At 40.3% G+C, this 19,314-nt stretch overlaps 1 protein-coding gene across 2 annotated transcripts in view; it reads right to left on the reverse strand.

Moving 5' to 3' along the window:
- Positions 1-19,314, reverse strand: part of LOC124777010 (ribonuclease P protein subunit p40-like) — a 250,437-nt gene that overhangs the window by 222,391 nt on the left and 8,732 nt on the right. For both annotated transcript variants that reach the window (XM_047252260.1, XM_047252259.1), the window contains exon 2: positions 4,892-5,036. In XM_047252260.1, coding sequence (XP_047108216.1) covers positions 4,892-5,036 — 145 coding nt within the window. The remainder of the gene's footprint in view (positions 1-4,891; positions 5,037-19,314) is intronic.

Here is a 19,314-nt window from a genome sequence, read left to right on the forward strand (position 1 = left end):
GATGGCATGGAAGGATCTGGTGCCTCTGGGATCAACAGGGAAGACCTCTGCGGTCTTCTTTTCCTCCCTAACTACTTTACAGAGTTGGGTTTCTTGAAAGTGCTTACTTGCTGTGAGGGCTAGGAACGGAAGAGGAGTGGGCAGTTCTGGGACCCACAGTCCACAAGTTCTTCAGCCACTGGCAGGTGTCACGTCATAAGCCTGTAAATTGCCAGGAAGAAGGTTATTTCCAGAGGATGCGGCCTGTATGGCTAGATGCAGGGATAGGTAATTGAAGACAGTGCTGCACGAACCACAAGAAGGTATGATGTATCTCCCCCAAACGCTAATATATTTGCTTGACTTACAGAAGTCAATTTTGGGTGAAAGGAGGTAGTAGTACTTGCACTGCTAATGACATGGCCATAGTAGTGGCAAAATGCAGTATAACTGGGATGGGAAGGATGTGATCATACTTTTTCCGCACTTCAAAATACAAGAGGTGATTGGAGACTTTAAGTTTCTTAATTAAGGGATCATTCATTGAAAATTGAGGGGAGAAGTCACAGCTGCACTTGACACAGAATAGTGATTCCTCACATGGTAAATTTTCATGAAGCAGCTGACTAGTTACCACAAATTCAGTTTTTTGTACAAAGGGATGGCATACACCAAAATCATTGATATGTAAAGCATAGAATCAGATGTAGGAAATACGGCTTTATATCACAATGGTAACAAAGGTTTTAACTTTCTCAGGAAACAAAACACATTGAAAAGTGAGAATGAATGCTCTGGCATAAACCTCATTTGGCAGGACACTGTATATGATGCATGGAAGGAAAACACTCACTTGTCCGAGTTTTCACGTAAATACTTTCCTGTCCGCAATATTATGTCCCTGTGAAAAATTAAACCCCGTACCATGTTCAGGCTCTCATGGCGTGTTAACAAGACAGGTGTGTCATCAAATTCTTGCAAAAAAATAATGCTTGGGACTGGGTAGGATTCATTGTTTTGCTTAAGGCATAACCACTTCATAGTTCACTGAGGGAAGAGATTTCTCCAAGTACTAAGTAATAGCTTCAGAAAGTATGTCATACATGGCGTCCCATGCTAATTCCATTACACAACAGTGTTGCACTGTCAGAAGAAAGTTCATTCAAAATCCATTTTTCCATTGGTGTTGTGAGTAGTTAGCAGTTCACTCCACTGCCAATTACAAAGGATTCAGCAGCAATACAGTTGGAGGTATTGGAACTGCAAGAGGTCCACATACTAGTTCAGCTATTGAATTTTAGAAATGCAGGAGAAAAATACCTCCAACCAAAGATTGTGCCAAGAGACTTACATTTTTGGGATCTCTTGTACGTGAATCACTGTACTCTGCACTTAAATCACTAAATCTATATATCACTTAAACTAACAGATGAACATTTAATTGAACTTACATGAACTGCACTCACCAGATATCAGCAAGAACTGAAACAGCTTACAGCAAAAATGAACACTTGCAAAAGGACATTACAGTGGCTTCTTATTTCTTGTTATGTAATGAAATGTTTAGTGATGTTAGTTTTAAAATAAATGTTTCTTTGCTAATGACATAAAAATGTTACTTCAGTGATGATAATGTTAGTCTCTAAACAGTGTGGTTCTCTTCAAATAAATTTCATAAATTTACAGCTTTCAAAGGTAAAGTTAGTGACCAGTCTGCTATGTAAATGACCAGGTGTACAACAGTAATTGTAACCCCACCATCTTTGCAAGTGATGCATTTGCCATTGCCTGTAATGTATGCCCAGAAAAAAACTGCACAAATATCCAGTCCGATCTGGATAAGGCTTTGAAGTGTTTTAAAGATTCACAACTTGTGTTAACGGTACAGAAATGGAAAACTGTGCACTTCACAAAACACAGAATAGTAGTATCGTATAATTGCAATATCAGTCACAGTTGGCATCAGCCAACTCTCACAAATGCATGAGAGTAGGAATTTGTATGGATATGAAATGGAATGCTCACATAGACTCAATCTTAAGTAAAGCAGGTAGCATACTTTGATTCATTGGCAGGAGACTGAGAAAATGCAGGAATGTCTACTTAAAATGTTTCAAGGATCAGTATTAAATGAAGAATCTAGGACTACACTATAGCCTTCTGAAAACTGTAAAGCTTGCGATGGGTGACAAAAACTTGTTAAAGAAAATATATTATACTGACATTTGTTTGTACAGTAGCTGAGGTAAAAATGTTTGCAGGCATGCTCTGTTGTCTGCTGGACATACACTGAAAGCATTACCCGTAAATATTTTCTTAATGTGCGGCTCCAAATTCTGAATTGAAAATAGTTCAGATATTTAAACCACTACCGTTTCTCTCTCACCATTGTCAACGTTAGTAATCAAACAACACTGTTTACAGTACCAAAATTAGTTTCATTAATAATTGATACTGACTTGTGCTGTCAATTTTTTTGTTTAGAAACATTGTGCTGAAGCAGTCACCAGTTCATCGCAAGTGCTAAAAACTGCCAATTTCAGTTCTGATTATGTGTAACGTGTGAGTACTTGCTTCCTCTGTGCACCAGTACTACTTGCATACCTGTTTGGATCTGATGATGGCAGTAGCCCAAAACATGACACTTATGTAATGAGTAAAAATACACTGTACAATCTAAACAGTACTATTTCAAAATAGTCCATAACTATGGCACATTCATTAAAGGATTTTATTTAACAGAATACTTCACTATTCAAGTGAGGCAGAAGGCTGCTTCTCCACCCACCCCCCTTCCCCCAACCCACCTACTAGCATTTAAGAAAAAGGTTTAGAGGCACTAGCTATCATACTTACGCATCAAATGAGCATGAGGTGATAATTAGTAAAATCACACACAATGCCCGCTCAATTTAACTAGTTTTTAGGAGATCTTGTTTCCTGTAATACTACTGTGTTGTATTGCACTGCAGTGCATTGTATTGTATTTGTCTACAAAACAGCTTATGCATAAGACAATGGGCAAATCAGCTAATTTGCATACAAGTGAAAAGATGCCTAATGTATGTTTGCAACATCCAAAAGCAAAATTTAGACACTGTATTTGTTAACTGGTTAGTTGTACTTGCCTGATGAAAATATTTGTTAATGGTGTAAACTAATAGCATAGGGAAAGTATTTATGTGTTGTTCTTTGCATCCAAACAACAACAACAACAACAATAATAATATACTTAAAGACTACCTTATCAAAAGTAAACATGTTGAAAATCATGGCTGCAGTACAGTCATAAGGTTTAAATGCAACTTGTGGCTGGTTGTTGTTTAAGTTATAAACATTATAGTAGTCTTTAGGATTTCTGTACTGCAGTAGCATGAAAGGAAGAAATGAAATTGATAATGACATTTTTGTAGGTATCTAAGCTAAATGGCTCTGAAGACAAGCAATTGCTCAGAAATAAATTCTTGCAGTGTCTAAACTATAGCTCAAATAGCAGAGTCAGATGTTTAGTTCAGCATTTTAGAAGGAAGTAACATTGTATGTTCACAGTATGTACTGACGTTCATTATTCAACACCCAAGAGTTACTGAATAGGGTGTGTGTACGGCACATGGAAGGTAAAGACTGCACCAACTGTGACATGCTAAAGCAGTCAGAGTAGCAAAGCATCCTCAAAACTGCTCATTTTGGGAATTTACTCAGGTCATACACAAGAAGTTTTCATCGGCCGAACTCAATGGTAAACAGGTTTGTAAATAACAACCTGATTAATAGCAATATGTTGTCTTTACATCGAGTCATTTACATTTACTTTTCAAAATTACACACATTTTCATCAAAATAGTCTTTAAACATTTAAAAATATATCACAAAGCTACTAAATAAAATAAAGGAAGCACATAAATTACAGATGTTGTGGATAAGCAGGTTAAAGTCATAGTTACGCAACACTGTAAGTCATACTAGTACATACACAGAGTGAATCAGCACTTCGACAAACTTTTGAAGGTTGTACAGAATTATTTTCCAAGCATTTTGAGACAAGGGACTCATGGTCTCCAGCGTCTCTTTACACAGCAATTTCATTTTATCTGATCTCTTACTCCTTGTACCAATATTGCATTCAAAATATCTGCAAAACAGTGTCAATGTCAATGGTATACACAGTGTGCGTTGTTTTGAAACAAACTTGTTCCATTCACTTGTGGCCAGCAGTGTCAGTTGCACATTAACAGCAATACACAGGTTCACAGATGAAGAATTGCCCAATATGCATCTTGTCTATGGGTTCACTGAATTTTGCAACAGAAAAGCAGCCCAACAACCCTATGCTCAGCTGTCCCTACAGCAACAGCAACCAATTCATAGTAGTTTTGCATCTCTACATAGGTGCCCAAAAATTACAGGGTTCTTTGGCATTACTATGTTTTGGTGAATGCTCATCACTGTTGTGAAAGTATTTTCACAGAAACAAAGATAATTCCAGTAACAAAGTTGAACAGATTCAGGCAGGTAATGAAAATGTGTGCCCTTGGTAAGTCATGAGCAAGACACTGCTCCACATCATTGCTCCCAAGTTGGGTAAGAATAGTCTGAGAAACACTCTGCTCACTTGAGGATGCTTGTGTGGCACTCTAGTCACTTGATCTTAACATTAATGAGTACATTCAGAATGCCACTGGTCAAATATGAACATGCCTTAGACCCAGCACTGACCAATCTCTGAGAGTTGTGGTCAGTAGTTGAGTGGTCACCGATCAAGACGGCTCAACAAGCTTTTCAGAGGGTTGTAGAGTCCATGTCACGACACTTCACTACAGCCATCAGTGCCAATACCATGCATAAGAATATTCTAAGATAAAGAATTAATTAGGTATGTAAAATTATTCACATAATAAGGGTTGAAAAATACCTCTTCTTACAAAAGCATCCAGAAAGTTTCTGTTGATAAGCTCCACTGCAGGTACAGCAAAAATTCTGTAGTAAGCACAGTCTTCCAACAGTGCATCTACAATTGAACTTGGAACTGATAAAGTATCTGGTATGACAACAGATATCTGAAAAATTAAAATAAACAAAATGGACTATTTGTACAAGCTGGATTTTTTCACAGCAGCAATTAAAATAAGATTCAATATATATGAGTGTCACTGCAAAAGATTTAAGAGTTACTAATTTTCTTCTGAGAAATCTCAGCTTTACATCTTTTGGAAGACATTTCTATTATGTTTTATTACCACAATATATTACCAACACACTTACTAAACGGCTGGACAGACATACCCACAGTAACCCATCAAACAAATACTTAAAAAATAGATGATAAGGTTTGTCCATTTATAACACTTGACACAACAACCTGTTATAAAGGTATACTAATACAAGAGTGTCACTACCAAGTCAGCACAAAATATTAGTATTTTCAGTCCGATATAATCACAGCCAGAAGAGTTACTGCAACTTTCTAAAAGATTGTTTGGCAAAATTGATGTCTGGTTATGAGGTACGCAGTGCAGGTCTCAGTAAATCTAATGGATTTGCCTTTGACGGTAATCCCCCAACCCTTCCAGGTATTGCTGGCAAAAATTAATTGAATTTACTAGCAAATGACAAGAATTCCATTATCCTTTGTCTCCCAGCCATTGTGCTCGCAAATTTAAACAACATTTAAGATTATTCATTTCATGCCTAATGATTCTCTAAATTATCCTTGCCTTGCCTTCAATGTTTTGTATCTTTTCTCACAGTACATTGTTTTTGCCTTTATGATGACGTGGTGAAGAATTTTGCAACATTCCTTATACATAATTAAGTAATGATTGGAGATATTCACCTGGTCTAAATAAATTTGGTTGGGGGTTAAGGGCTAAACAACAAAATTAGCACCCTTGGTCCATGGGTAGTTCATCATGAGTTAGTGACATCCGTCAGAAACATGTTCTGATGATGAAAGTACACAGGAGGAGTTAATTCAAAGCATTGACGGTAGCACTGATGTCTGGTGTCAGAGCTGAGAAATGATCTGTGTGTGGAGAAATACATAGGTTAGGCCAGTACACAGGTCAGAGCAGACATGAGGTCCCCACGACTTATCCATGACATGAGAAACAACACCTGTATCCGACCCACACCAAGCTGGTTGAGGATGAAGAATTCCTTCTAGTCCGGAGATACAGAACAAGCGAGAAGGAGAAATGTAATGTACATCAGCTGGACCACTATGATTTATTACAAACACAATTATAAAAACAACATCAGAGAAATAGGTAAGGGAGCAGAGGGGGTGGGGGAGGGGGCAGAGTCCCTGGGGCTCTGCATATGACAGCAGCAGCCTCACCCATAGCCGCCCCACTCCTGATCCATTATAGTCAAGCCATTAAAGAGCAACCACTATTCAGTAGTGTGCTACCCCTAAAATGAAAAATAGGGTTCAGCAGAAAAAGGCAAATTGCATCTAAAAGCAGTTAAAACAACACCACCCACCTTGGCCCCACAGGTAGTGTAATAGGATGAACTGCACAGTGCCTGGAGTCAGGGATGAAGCACAAGAAATAAGCATCGACCACCACTGGTCATCGCCCAGCCCGCTCACACCCCTCAAGCAGCAGCAGCAAAATGCTTCCATAACATTATTCTGTGTGTCAGTGCCCCAGTGCCAGCCTTCAGAAAGCTACTTATGTCTGATGACACCCAGTTTGGTCACTGCCTCTGTACCAGACCATTTCCACGTGACACCCAAGAGTGGACACTTACGTAATGTCAGCCAGTAGCAGCGACATTTACATCCCTCCCGGACTAACTGTTGTCATCAGCCAGCTGGGCAACATAGCTGTGCCCAGTCTGCATCAGCTGCAGCCTTTGAGTCTTCACCGTAATGATGTTGCCACCACCACTGCCATCCCCAAGTGTGAACCAGGGACCACAGCCTGACTGCCCGACCTCTGGAAGCCAACAGTGCTGCCATCTCAACAAACTGCTCGCCAATGTACTTGCTGCTGTCCCATGACCAGGGCTTGAACAGATCACCTACCAGCAATCTGCCAGCTACCCACAGCTGCTCTTCAGCCTTTGGTTCAGAGTTGGGCTCATCACCGTCGTCGACTGCCTCACACTGCAAAGAGCCAACTGTGATGCATTGGTTGCCACCACCAATTCGCCTTCCAGCATGCTGGCTACGCCAGCTCAACACCACCTTCTCGGCAGCGTGTGTACTTCACATGCTGTGTCTACAAAGCCCACTGCTACAAGTTCGAATATTATGAGTCGATGCTAAACAGCACCAGATGACTGGGTATACCTGAATGACTGCCAAAGCTGACTGAATTAATAAGTACTTGTTTTACATTTCTCTCTTATTTCTCTGAAGCTACTTGTTATCTGCTACATTCTGAAGTAAAAAGTGGGATAGTCTGGAGAGGAAGAAGGTATGCTTCATTCTGATAATAGAAGTCTGCAAATGGTGACTCAACTATGCCAGCAACATATGTAAGTAGCAGCTCAGGCTTCAAATTTTACTAGAGGGAGCCTTATATTCTGGTATCTTTATATCCTTGTATCTCTATTTTCCACTATGTCCATTTCTGACTCAGTCGTGTTTAGTAATGGTTGACAGCCAAGCCTTTAACACTTGTGACATGTACTCGATGTTATTTACCAGGGCACACAGTCCTGTGCAAAAAGTTTCACAAGGTAATTTGTTGGGTTTGCCATGAAAAAAGAAGTATTACACAAGGCAAGGCCAGGAGTACACATGGCTTAGATGTGGGAAACTGAGTTGTGAATGTGGTTTGATTACCAGATAGAAGGTAGATAATAAGATAGATGTAATCAGTGGTAGCTCAGCATGGTCCGAGTGTTACAATGGGATCGAATTGTTCAGATTTCCCATCTTTACGCTGTGCAACACTGACCCAAAGTAACAATATGATGTGAGATGATTGTTAAACATGATGACAATATCAAAACTACTCCAACTCAGCCAGGATACACTGCACATAATAGGAGTAAATCTGACAGCAATGTCTGTAGAAATTAGTTGTTATGGGAGAACATGTAAGGTATTAGAGAATATATAATGAAGTTTTTCAAAGGTGTATTATGGGCATGGGAGGGTAGTTAAAATGCGACTATGACCCAGGAAGTAAGTCTGTGGCATCTGACAGATTGGTGAAGTGGGGCCACTGGACTACTACTATTCTCTCAGAATGCGAGAGAGCTGTCAGTTCGGATGTTGAGCTTCGTTATGAAGTATCATGAGGAATTTGATGATGAAGTATTATGGGTGTTTACTGATGTACTGTGAGAATGAAAGGTGCAATAGTTGTGTTCAGGGTTCTTCCTGATCGATACAACTGAGAATGCAACAATAATGCTGCCACTGACTTCCTTCCTTTCGCAGACAGTTTTCTTTATTTGTCACATCATACTACAAGGTAAGGTCGGTATTACACTATCAAATTTCTTTGTCCAAGTTGATATGTCAAATATTTTTGTCAAAGAATTTTGATGGTGTAATAGGGCACTTTGTCAAATCTTGTCTGTCATGAAATAAATTTGATCAAAACTAGGGCTTCACTGCAGATTTGATCATAAAAGTCACTTGTCTTCTGTTCACTGCAATGTGACATGTTACCACATGGAGTGCTAGCATCGCTGCAGCATTCTGTCATCTGTAGTGTGTTTATAAACATGGCCGGTAAATACAATTGGTGTGTACCGACAACTACAAAATTAAGAGAGATGTATGAAGCTGATGAGGCGTTTTACAATGTGAGGCACTCTGAATACAAAAACACATTAAGGAGATTGGAGACATAACCTAACCCCACTCTCTCCCATAGCAAGGAATCTTGGTGCTACAGTGAGTCTGTTTTCTGCAGATATAGCAGTTCTTAAGTGAGTATTGTGCTTTGTGATATGAGGATTCACTTCATTGAGCAAATACTGAAATTTATGCTCATCCATTCTTAATGAATTTACGTACGACTTGACGTCCTCCACTACAAGCTCACACAACAAGTTTTGTTGAATGCTTTTACGTCTCACCGTAAAACCCACGGCTTCACCCAGGTACGTTTCCTTTGTTTCCCCCGCTTCTCTTCCACATGTGCACACATTGCAATTGTGGTACATGCAACTGCTGTGGTTAATAACAAGTTGTTGTTGTCAGCCATCTTGGAGTTTGACGAAAAATATGATGACAGTGTAATATCCCATTTTAGCACCACATCAAAGATTTTTGCCAAATAAATTTGACAAATATTTCATCATATCTTTGATCAAATCTTTGGCAAAGAAATTTGATAGTGTAATACCAGCCTAACATGATAGTATGCATATAAGGTAGTGAAAAGAGAAGTGTACAAGGCACAGAGTGCCTGATAGTACTTTTTTGTGCCAGAGAGGATGTAATACTGTCTGTGTAAATGCAATATGTGACTTAATGTTATATGTGAGAATTTTATTCAATTTATTATAGGTATATGGTGTATATAATATGAGAATGTGGAAGATACGTATTTCAAGATGCAAATTGTAAGTGGGTTAAAATGCCTTCCTTGTCCCAACCCTTCCCCATGATATGAAATGGTGCAGCTGCTAACAGGACTAAATGAGTTGAAGTGAAAATAGTGCAAATAAGAACATAGAGACTTGGTGGTTGTGTAAATAGTATCACTTGAGTGAAGAATGGGACAGCAAGTGTAAAAAAAATTGTAAACAAACCAGTGCTTCTGTTACAGACAGTTTTCCACGGAAATTTGCAGACCAGATTTTTCTTGGAAGGAGGAACTGTAATGGAATGAACTGCACAACTGCTTGGAGCCAAGGCCATAGCACCAGGAAACAGGTACAGATCACCCCCCAAGTCATTGTACTGCCTGCTAAGCATCCCTCAGCAGGAGGAAGATGCTTCGTGACACTGTTCTGTGTGTCTCTGAGGAGGTTAAGCAGAGATCCCAGAAGAGGGCTGCGAGGTGCATTCCAACTGGTAACCCCACCAAAGGACAGGTGTCAGGGGGTCAATGTCACTTGTGCATAAAAAAAAATATGTGCTAAGTTTGATGACAAAGAAATTGCTGGATGGTGACTAATTAAATGAGCAACAGTTGAAGCTGCCAGCACTGAAGAGGGAAGAGTCCTGCTTCAGCATGGAGACTCGCTACAGGATTAGTCCAGAAGGCACCAGCAGCCCATCTGACCTGGGTCTGGCCATTTCAAAGCTGAAGGTACCACTGACCCATAAACCTGGCAAATGTAGTTTAGTCAAGATGAGACCAGAGACTGGTAAATACACAGAAGGGTAATGCGAATCACACACCAAGAGGTGTGGACAATTAAGCATAGTGTGTTAAGCTTTTGCATTCAGCTAGTCTTTAGTTGATGAATATGGGGCAGCCTAGTCAAGTGCTGGGTATCTATGTAGAGTTCTGGATCAGACCAGTTTGTGGTAAGACAACAGAAATGCATGACCTGCATTTTTGCAGGAGATAAGTGGAAACCACGGCAAAGGGTCCAATCAGAGGCCCTGCAAATGGTGCCTTGGAACTGGCTATGGAGTAGGAGCTGTAGCAAATACAAAATAACCAACAATTAGAGTGGAAGTGACCAGTGGCCCAGCAGAGGTCACTAGCCCACTGATTGCAATGGGGAAGACTGACACTCAGCACAGTGTTTGCTGTTCTCTTGGACCTGCCGAGAGCTGAGTGAAGTGCCAACTCAAACCCAGAACAACCAGCGGGGTAAAAACTGATAATTACAAATCAGTAGCTAGCCTTGAACGTCCCACTGATGGAGGTTAAATAAAATGTCATGGCGCATAGGAAAATCATGAACCTTATGTAGACTGCGATGAAGAGTAGGCATTTAGAAAAAGAATGGTCTCCCATTTCCAACCTAACCAGATAGGCAGTTGGATAGTCACTGATAGAGGGACGAAAGGCCCTGAGATTCAAGAACACAGCTTAATCAGTGGGCAACCATGCTTTCAAGCAGATTGCAGAGCACATTGGTAGCTCTCAACAGACGTCGGGTTTTTTTCCTGCCTTAAGGTTTGGGGCAATGATAATATCTTGCTACTGAAAAGGGAAAACATTTTCAAGCCAGAAATCACTGAAAACTCTCAGTAGATGGCTTTCAAGTAACATTCAGATGTTAGATCACCTGACAATGCAGTCAACCAAGGCCTGGGGCCATACTGCAAGACGAGTCAAGAGCCTACATCAGTTCCCAGTCAGTCAAAGGTTCATGATATGTGTCACCTGTTGGTGGGGATGACTTCAACTTATCATTTCTGGGTTAGAAAGGTAGCAGGGTAAGAAGGGGTCATCAATTCTATTGTAAAGTGGGTCACAAGGTGTTCAGTAAGAACCGACACATCAGTATAATAACCACCCTAAAGGACGAAGACCTGGAAAAGGTGTTAATCTTTCGCCGCCCAGAAGGCTACAGAGTATGCACCATACCTGGGGGGGAAGAGGCACACATTTCCAAGGAAGAGACATAGTGTTCCTAGAATTCCTTCCTTCTGAGCTTAATTTGCGATCCCTAGTGTGACATTGCTTAAAAGTGAGCATGCCAGCCTGTGAATGATGCTGCTTGAGACATTGCAGGGCCCCACACCACTCCTAAATAGCTCTTGTAATGTCTTTGGTCCATTGCAGGAGAGACTGGCCTTGGAGTGTGCCAGTAGAAAGAGGAATATCAGTTCCAGAGGTGCAAGGATTGCATCAGAGATGTCACCCACAACCTTGTCAATGCAATTAACAGAGAGGAGACAGAAGTGACAGCAGAGCCACTTTTCTCTTCAAAGGGTCCATCATGGTAATTGGCCCATCTCACACTGACAAAGAAGTGACAGTATCACTGGTAAATGGTCGATGTTGCAAAGGTCATTCTGGAGCAACCAAAGTAGTGAAGCCATGAGAGATTGGGGGAAAGAGATTGTAAGGTCGATAGATGAAAAGGTGCCACAAAGGACACTGAAATGGGTAGGAGTACCATTACTGAGGAGGCACGGATCAAACAAAAGCTGATCAATCAGATGGCCTCTCCCAGACGGAAGTGATACTTCTCCTCAAGTAGGAGAAAGGGCAGGGGCATTTTGGATTAAGGTGGTCATCTCAAGGGAAGTAAGTGCCCTGCCACAAAGTACATAAATGTTACAAACAGTGATCACTGGGGTAGTTTGCACTCACACTGCTATTACTTCCAATGTGTTACGGAGGAGAATACACTCGTTGATGGCATCTGTGCGAACCAATAAACAGGCTAGTTTAGCTGCCCTCCCGGCACCAGTACAATTCTGACAGAATGCACAGTAACCACAAGGCATTAGGGAATGGTCATCAGTCAAATAAGTTTCTTGTGGGGTGATGCAGACTGTAGAATAAAAGGAAATTAACTGTTGCAGTTCTGCCCAGTGACAGTGGTATCCATTACAATTCCATTGGATCATCAAATTGAGGGTGTTCTGGTTAGGTGTCAAGAGGCTAAAAGGCAGGATAATATCATTGAATATTTGCTCATAATCCAATGGTGTCAAGAGGCTAAAAGGCGGGATAATATCATTGAATATTTGCTCATAATCCAATGGTTGGTTGGTGTGTGTGTGTGTGTGTGTGTGTGTGTGTGTGTGTGTGTGTGTGTGTGTGTGTGTGTGGAGGATGGGGGGAGGGGGGTGGGGGTGCTTGATGCCTCTGGGGTCACCACAGTAGCCTTCTTCCAATTCTTATACTTTTCTTCCCCAACATTATTTGCAACATTTGGTGGCCGCGATTCTTGTGAGAGGCTTGTCCACTGTAGGCATGGACACAGATCAGTAGGCAGCTCTAAGACCCACAGGTCATGGTTATTTTAGCTGGTGGCGAGTGTCGGGCCTCTGATATGTGGATTTCCAGGAACAGGGGTCCTGAGAGGGAGCTCTGTCATGGATATATGCTACAGGAGGAAGCTTCTCTGGCTGGGTGTGGGAAATGGTTCCCAAAGATGGTGTCACTGGAACCATGAGAGTAGAGGGTGGTAGTGTATCTGGTTTGCAAAAATTGAGGTGGGCAGGTGGGGCAAATGACATCAGTAACTTTAGCATAATTGGTCATCATATCAACAGGATGCAGGTGTTCATACTTTTTCTTGCCTTGGTATATGACAGGCGGTCAAGTGATACATAGTCCTATATTTTCTTGTCTTTTCAAATATTGGGCAAACAGTTGAACATGAAGAACTGTGTTCAGTACAACTGCCACACAAAAGCAGTTCTTCACAAGGATGACCTTCATGGGGTAATCATCCACAGTTTCTGCATTTTGAGTTTGCCGTACGGCAGGATGACATGACCAAAGTGTAAACATCTGAAACACGTAATGGTGGCAGGACATAAGTTCTCAGTGCACACTTGTACATTGTAATTAACTTTTTCTTGGATGGCATTTCCTGCAAATGCTGAAATGGAAGCACCCCCTGTTTGGTTATCCTTGGGACCTTTTGTACACATTGGACAAAATGCCTGGTTAAAATATTGGACATCACAGGGAGTGGTCAGACAGTATTGTTCCACAGGTTCATACAAGTAATCTCTTACTGGAAATATTTAGATGTAGACCAAGTTGTTTGTGATGTGAATGCATGACAGGTGACATCAATCTACTGCTACATCTACATTCATATCTTACAAAGAATAGTGATGTGCATGAAACACAGTATTTAGCATTGCACCCCATGTCAGGGTTTCTTCCCATTCCAATCATACATGGAGCATGAGAAGAATGCACTGTAATTAATCCAATCTTGTCTTTGCTGTCCCTGCAGGATTGACACATAAGGGGCTGAAGTATATTTCTTCACCTAACACTAGCTCATGAAACCTTGTATGTAAGCACTCAAAGGATAACTTCCACCAATCTTCAAGAGTCTGGCAATTCAGATTTTTCAGCATTTATGTGACACTCTTACATAAGAGAAACAAACTTGTAACAATTTGTGGTATCATTCCTTGAATAAAATCAATATGCCCATTAGTTCTATCTGGTATGGGTCCCACAAACTGGAGTAATGTTATTCTATCACTTTTCGGGTGTGCATCTAGGACATTGTTATTTCTTCTTCTGATGCTTTGTCTGATAATCATACAGCCATCTTCAAGGTGAGTCTGTGATAGAAATAAAATCACTTGATACAATACTGTGGAGTAAATGTGTATATGTCATAAATAAAGACTGTCAGCAACAAGAGTATGTCACAGATAAAACCTTACGCATCTCAGAATAAAATATACAAAGAGCTGAGTCAGCGAATGCACAGAGCTTATGAATTCCATGGTTAATTATTAAAATATTTCGTATGTGTTGAAACACTAGGCAGCAAAGATTCTAACTGTAAGTCCTCTGAGAGTGTAGATGTGAATGAGCACTTTCCATAATTTGTTGAGCTGTAAAAACTCAGCCTGGTTGTGCAGGCTGTCTGCTAACTGCATTTCCACAGCTGACTTGACCAATGAATGCCAGTAGGATGAGGCTTAACTTTCTCTTAATCCACTGAATGGCCAATGGAAAAACAGTGTTCAGCCACTGCAGATTTGTTAGGCTGTAGCAGGTGGGTGTGTCACTGGTGTCCAATGTGCCATTCTTGTAGAGTGTGTACCGTTTGTCCTATGTAGCTTTTACCACACTGGCAATGAATTTCATAAATACCCGTGTTTAAAAGCAGATCAATCTAGAAGAGTTGCCGCCTTCACCAGTGGGCAGAAGATCACATCCATTTTATGCTTTTTCATTTTTCTGACAATTTTAAAGAAACATCTTCCACACCCAACATAAATGTCATAGACTATACATCAATTTCTTCTTGCTCTTCCTTTGGTCAGTCTAGTGTTTCTGCTTGCATGGTTCTCTTAATTTGATGATCCAACAGAATGTACTACTTCATCCTGTAGGCTATCAGCTTAACTCTTCATAGTCTCCAGGTATTAAAGTATGCTCACGGTTTGTGAAGGATGGTGGCAATTCAATCATTGTGGTCAGGGCTACTGTACATGCAATGCATTAGAAATCCATCCTCCTCATGTTGAGCTAAAGACATCCAAAATTGATACACAGCCATCCATTTCCCATTCCATGGTATCTCTGACATTTCGATGACTGGAGTAAAGATGCTCAAGAAATTCCATCAATTTATCCTCGCCATGGTGACAAGCTACAAATATGTCAGTGAGACATCTCCAGAACATTATCTGTTTTAAAAAGCAGAGTTGAACACCTTTTTTAAAAAAAAATCTTTCATGAGTAAATTAAATACCACGAGTCTGAGATGGCTACCCATGGCAATACCATTGATCTGTTCAAAATATCAGTTACCAAAACAAGGTAAGTGGAGGTTAGTGCATGATACTTAAATAATGCAGTTATGTCTTCCTCAAGCTTGCAGCTAATCAAGGACAGAATTAGCAATAGGTAGGGTTCAGTAAATAAGAAGACGATGTCAAAACTAACCAGTAAATCAGAGTTGTTTCATAATAACCCATAAAAGGTCCCAATAATGATATTTAGTCAATCACTAAGCAGTGGCATGTAAGTTACTCACTGTTGGTTTAGTATCTGTTCTAAGGATAGTTTATGACTTCCATTTTGTTCTAAACCCCTTTTTTGTTTCTGTATAACTTTGTGGACCTTGGGAAGACCATATAATCAGGGAGGCACAGAGCTGCATCCCTTCAGACTGTTGGTGACCTCCTTGGGTAGACAGCTCTAGTCCAGAAGTGAAGTAGTTTTCATTTGAGCATGTGACATGGGGTCCTTGGCAACTTTATATTGTGTGCTCAAATAAGTTGTATGTCTTCTCTATGTAGATGTCTCTTGGTAGCAAAAAAGGTGAATTACCTTCATCTGCAGGAAGAACCAATGTTTGGAATCATTATAAAGATTACAAAAGGAAGCTATCACAGATGAGGCTGTGTTACCATTTTGCTGACAGGATCTTGCTAGTGCCTGCCATGCTTTACACCTTATTTTTTTCATCAGTGTCGCCACAAAGTTTTTTGGAGGCTTTTTCAATTCCTCCAATAAAACACGTTAATGATAAGGGCTTCAGTGTAGGAGAAAAATTCAAGGACTTTCCTAAAACAATCATTTTCATGTTTCTTAAGATCCCTATTTGTTAAATTAAGAACAGAAAATTTAAAACACATTTCTTGCTGTGGCAGATTAGCCAGGTGGTTAAACTTTGCAACTTGCACTGTGTTGCAGCTTTGATGGATCCAGTCTGATTTTACCAAAATTATACCTTCAGCACACTCCCAGGAATCAGAAGCGAGACCAGCTGTTACATAGGCATGTACATGACACAGTTCTTCTGAGATCAAATCCAAGCTTTGACATAAGATCAGATGCAAAAGTGTTTTGTAGGCAGTCTCCTTCACTGACTGCATTTTCCCAGTACCTTGCCAATGAACTGAAGTCTGCCAGCTGCTGATTGTGAGCCTATGTGATCATTTCATTTCATATCCATTAAAATTGTTACAGTCACATATCTGTGAGTTAAATGATTCTGCTGTGACTCATTGTTATTACTGCTACACAGGTTATGGAAATGGAAGAGGATGTAGATGAAGATGAAATGGGAGATATGATACTGCGTGAAGAGTTTGACAGTGCACTGAAAGACCTGAGTCGAAACAAGGCCCCCGGAGTAGACAACATTCCATTGGAACTACTGACGGCCTTGGGAGAGCCAGTCCTGACAAAACTCTACCATCTGGTGAGCAAGATGTATGAGGCAGGCGAAATACCCTCAGACTTCAAGAAGAATATAATAATTCCAATCACAAAGAAAGCAGGTGTTGACAGATGTGAAAATTACCAAACTATTAGCTTAATAAGTCACAGCTGCAAAATACTAACACGAATTCTTTACAGACGAATGGAAAAACTAGTAGAAGCCAACCTCGGGGAAGATCAGTTTGGATTCCGTAGAAACACTGGAACACGTGAGGCAATACTGACCTTACGACTTATCTTAGAAGAAAGATTAAGGAAAGGCAAACCTAAATTTCTAGCATTTGTAGACTTAGAGAAAGCTTTTGACAATGTTGACTGGAATACTCTCTTTCAAATTCTAAAGGTGGCAGGGGAAAAATACAGGGAGTGAAAGGCTATTTACAATTTGTACAGAAACCAGATGGCAGTTATAAGAGTCGAGGGACATGAAAGGGAAGCAGTGGTTGGGAAGGGAGTAAGACAGGGTTGTAGCCTCTCCCCGGTGTTGTTCAATCTGTATATTGAGCAAGCAGTAAAGGAAACAAAAGAAAAATTCGGAGTAGGTATTAAAATTCATGGAGAAGAAATAAAAACTTTGAGGTTCGCCGATGACATTGTAATTCTGTCAGAGACAGCAAAGGACTTGGAAGTGCAGTTGAATGAAATGGACAGTGTCTTGAAAGGAGGATATAAGATGAACATCAACAAAAGCAAAACAAGGATAATGGAATGTAGTCAAATTAAATCGGGTGATGCTGAGGGAATTAGATTAGGAAATGAGACACTTAAAGTAGTAAAGGAGTTTTGCTATTTGGGGAGCAAAATAACTGATGATGGTCGAAGTAGAGAGGATATAAAATGTAGACTGGCAAAAGCAAGGAAAGCGTTTCTGAAGAAGAGAAATTTGTTAACATCGAGCATAGATTTAAGTGTCAGGAAGTCATTTCTGAAAGTATTTGTATGGAGTGTAGCCATGTATGGAAGTGAAACATGGACGATAAATAGTTTGGACAAGAAGAGAATAGAAGCTTTCGAAATGTGGTGCTACAGAAGAATGCTGAAGATTAGATGGGTAGATCACATAACTAATGAGGAAGTATTGAACAGGATTGGGGAGAAGAGAAGTTTGTGGCACAACTTGACCAGAAGACGGGATCAGTTGGTAGGACATGTTCTGAGGCATCAAGGGATCACCAATTTAGTATTGGAGGGCAGCGTGGAGGGTAAAAATCGTAGAGGGAGACCAAGAGATGAATACACTAAGCAGATTCAGAAGGATGTAGGTTGCAGTAGGTACTGGGAGATGAAAAAGCTTGCACAGGATAGAGTAGCATGGAGAGCTGCATCAAACCAGTCTCAGGACTGAAGACCACAACAACAACAACAGGTTACTATTCTGTATTCTGAGCAGTTGCACAATTTTACTTTTCTGTATATTTAAAGCAAATTCTAAATCTTTGCAAAACTTCAAAATCTTATCACTATCTGTCTTGACAATTGGGCAGCTATTTTCAGGCAGTATTTCATTATGGACAACTGTATCCCCTGCAAAAATCTGAGGTGGTTGTTAATGTTGTCTACATCATCAATACACAACATGTACAGTATGGGTCCCAATACACTTCCTTTGGACACATCTAAAATTACTTCTACTTCTATTCCTAGTTACAATTATTTATCCTAGACAACACAGAAGGTCCACCATACAAAGAAATCCTCAACCCAGTCACAAATTTCACTTGATTTCCACATGTTATTTTTATTAATAAATCATGATGTGGCATAGTGTCTAAGGCCTTTCAGTAATCAAGAAATACAGCATTCACCTGATTTCCTCAATCCATAGCTTTCAGAATCTGATGTGAAAAGCAAAAATCGTAAGTTGGATTACATATCACCCACATTTTTTGAACACACGCTGGTTGGCATCTTTTGATAAGATTATGCTATGACAGCCATTACAGGCTTCAGATGCTACCCATTTGACAGCCAAACGCATTTCATTCAGAATCTCCCATCTACAGTTCTACACTTTATTTCACACCTATTAAGTAGCAGCTCTGTTTCTTTTCAGTGACTATTGAGCACAAGATCCCACCCACAATGGACTGTTGTTCTAAGTAAAATCAGACAATGGAAACTCCAGGTTGGAATACCAACAACAAAGAAGGACATAGATTGTTAATCACAGTAAAGATGACACGTTTAGTTGCAGACATGCACAGGCTGCCAATGGCAGCAGTTTTGTGTCTGTGAGGTGTGCTTGCTTGTGTGATTGTGGACGTGTATTTTGCTGAAAAAGGCTATGGCAAAAGGCTATAATGTGCAACAGTCTTTCCATTGTGCTTGTCTGCAACTCAATGAGTCATCTTTACAATGAGTAGCCATCTATTCTTCTCCTAATATTGTTCTAGGTACATACCTGCCCAGTGCTTGGTTGCCATTCTTTTAAAGTTGAGCAACAATTTCCCTACATGCACCTGCCGTGAAGCCAATGGTCTGAGTTATCTTTGTCATATGATATGGCTTTCACTTTATCCAATTTACAGAGCCACAACTCTTTCTATTTGTTTTACTGGCCCTTTGTACT

Source organism: Schistocerca piceifrons, chromosome 2 (assembly GCF_021461385.2).
Source record: "Schistocerca piceifrons isolate TAMUIC-IGC-003096 chromosome 2, iqSchPice1.1, whole genome shotgun sequence".
Taxonomy (NCBI): domain Eukaryota; kingdom Metazoa; phylum Arthropoda; class Insecta; order Orthoptera; family Acrididae; genus Schistocerca; species Schistocerca piceifrons.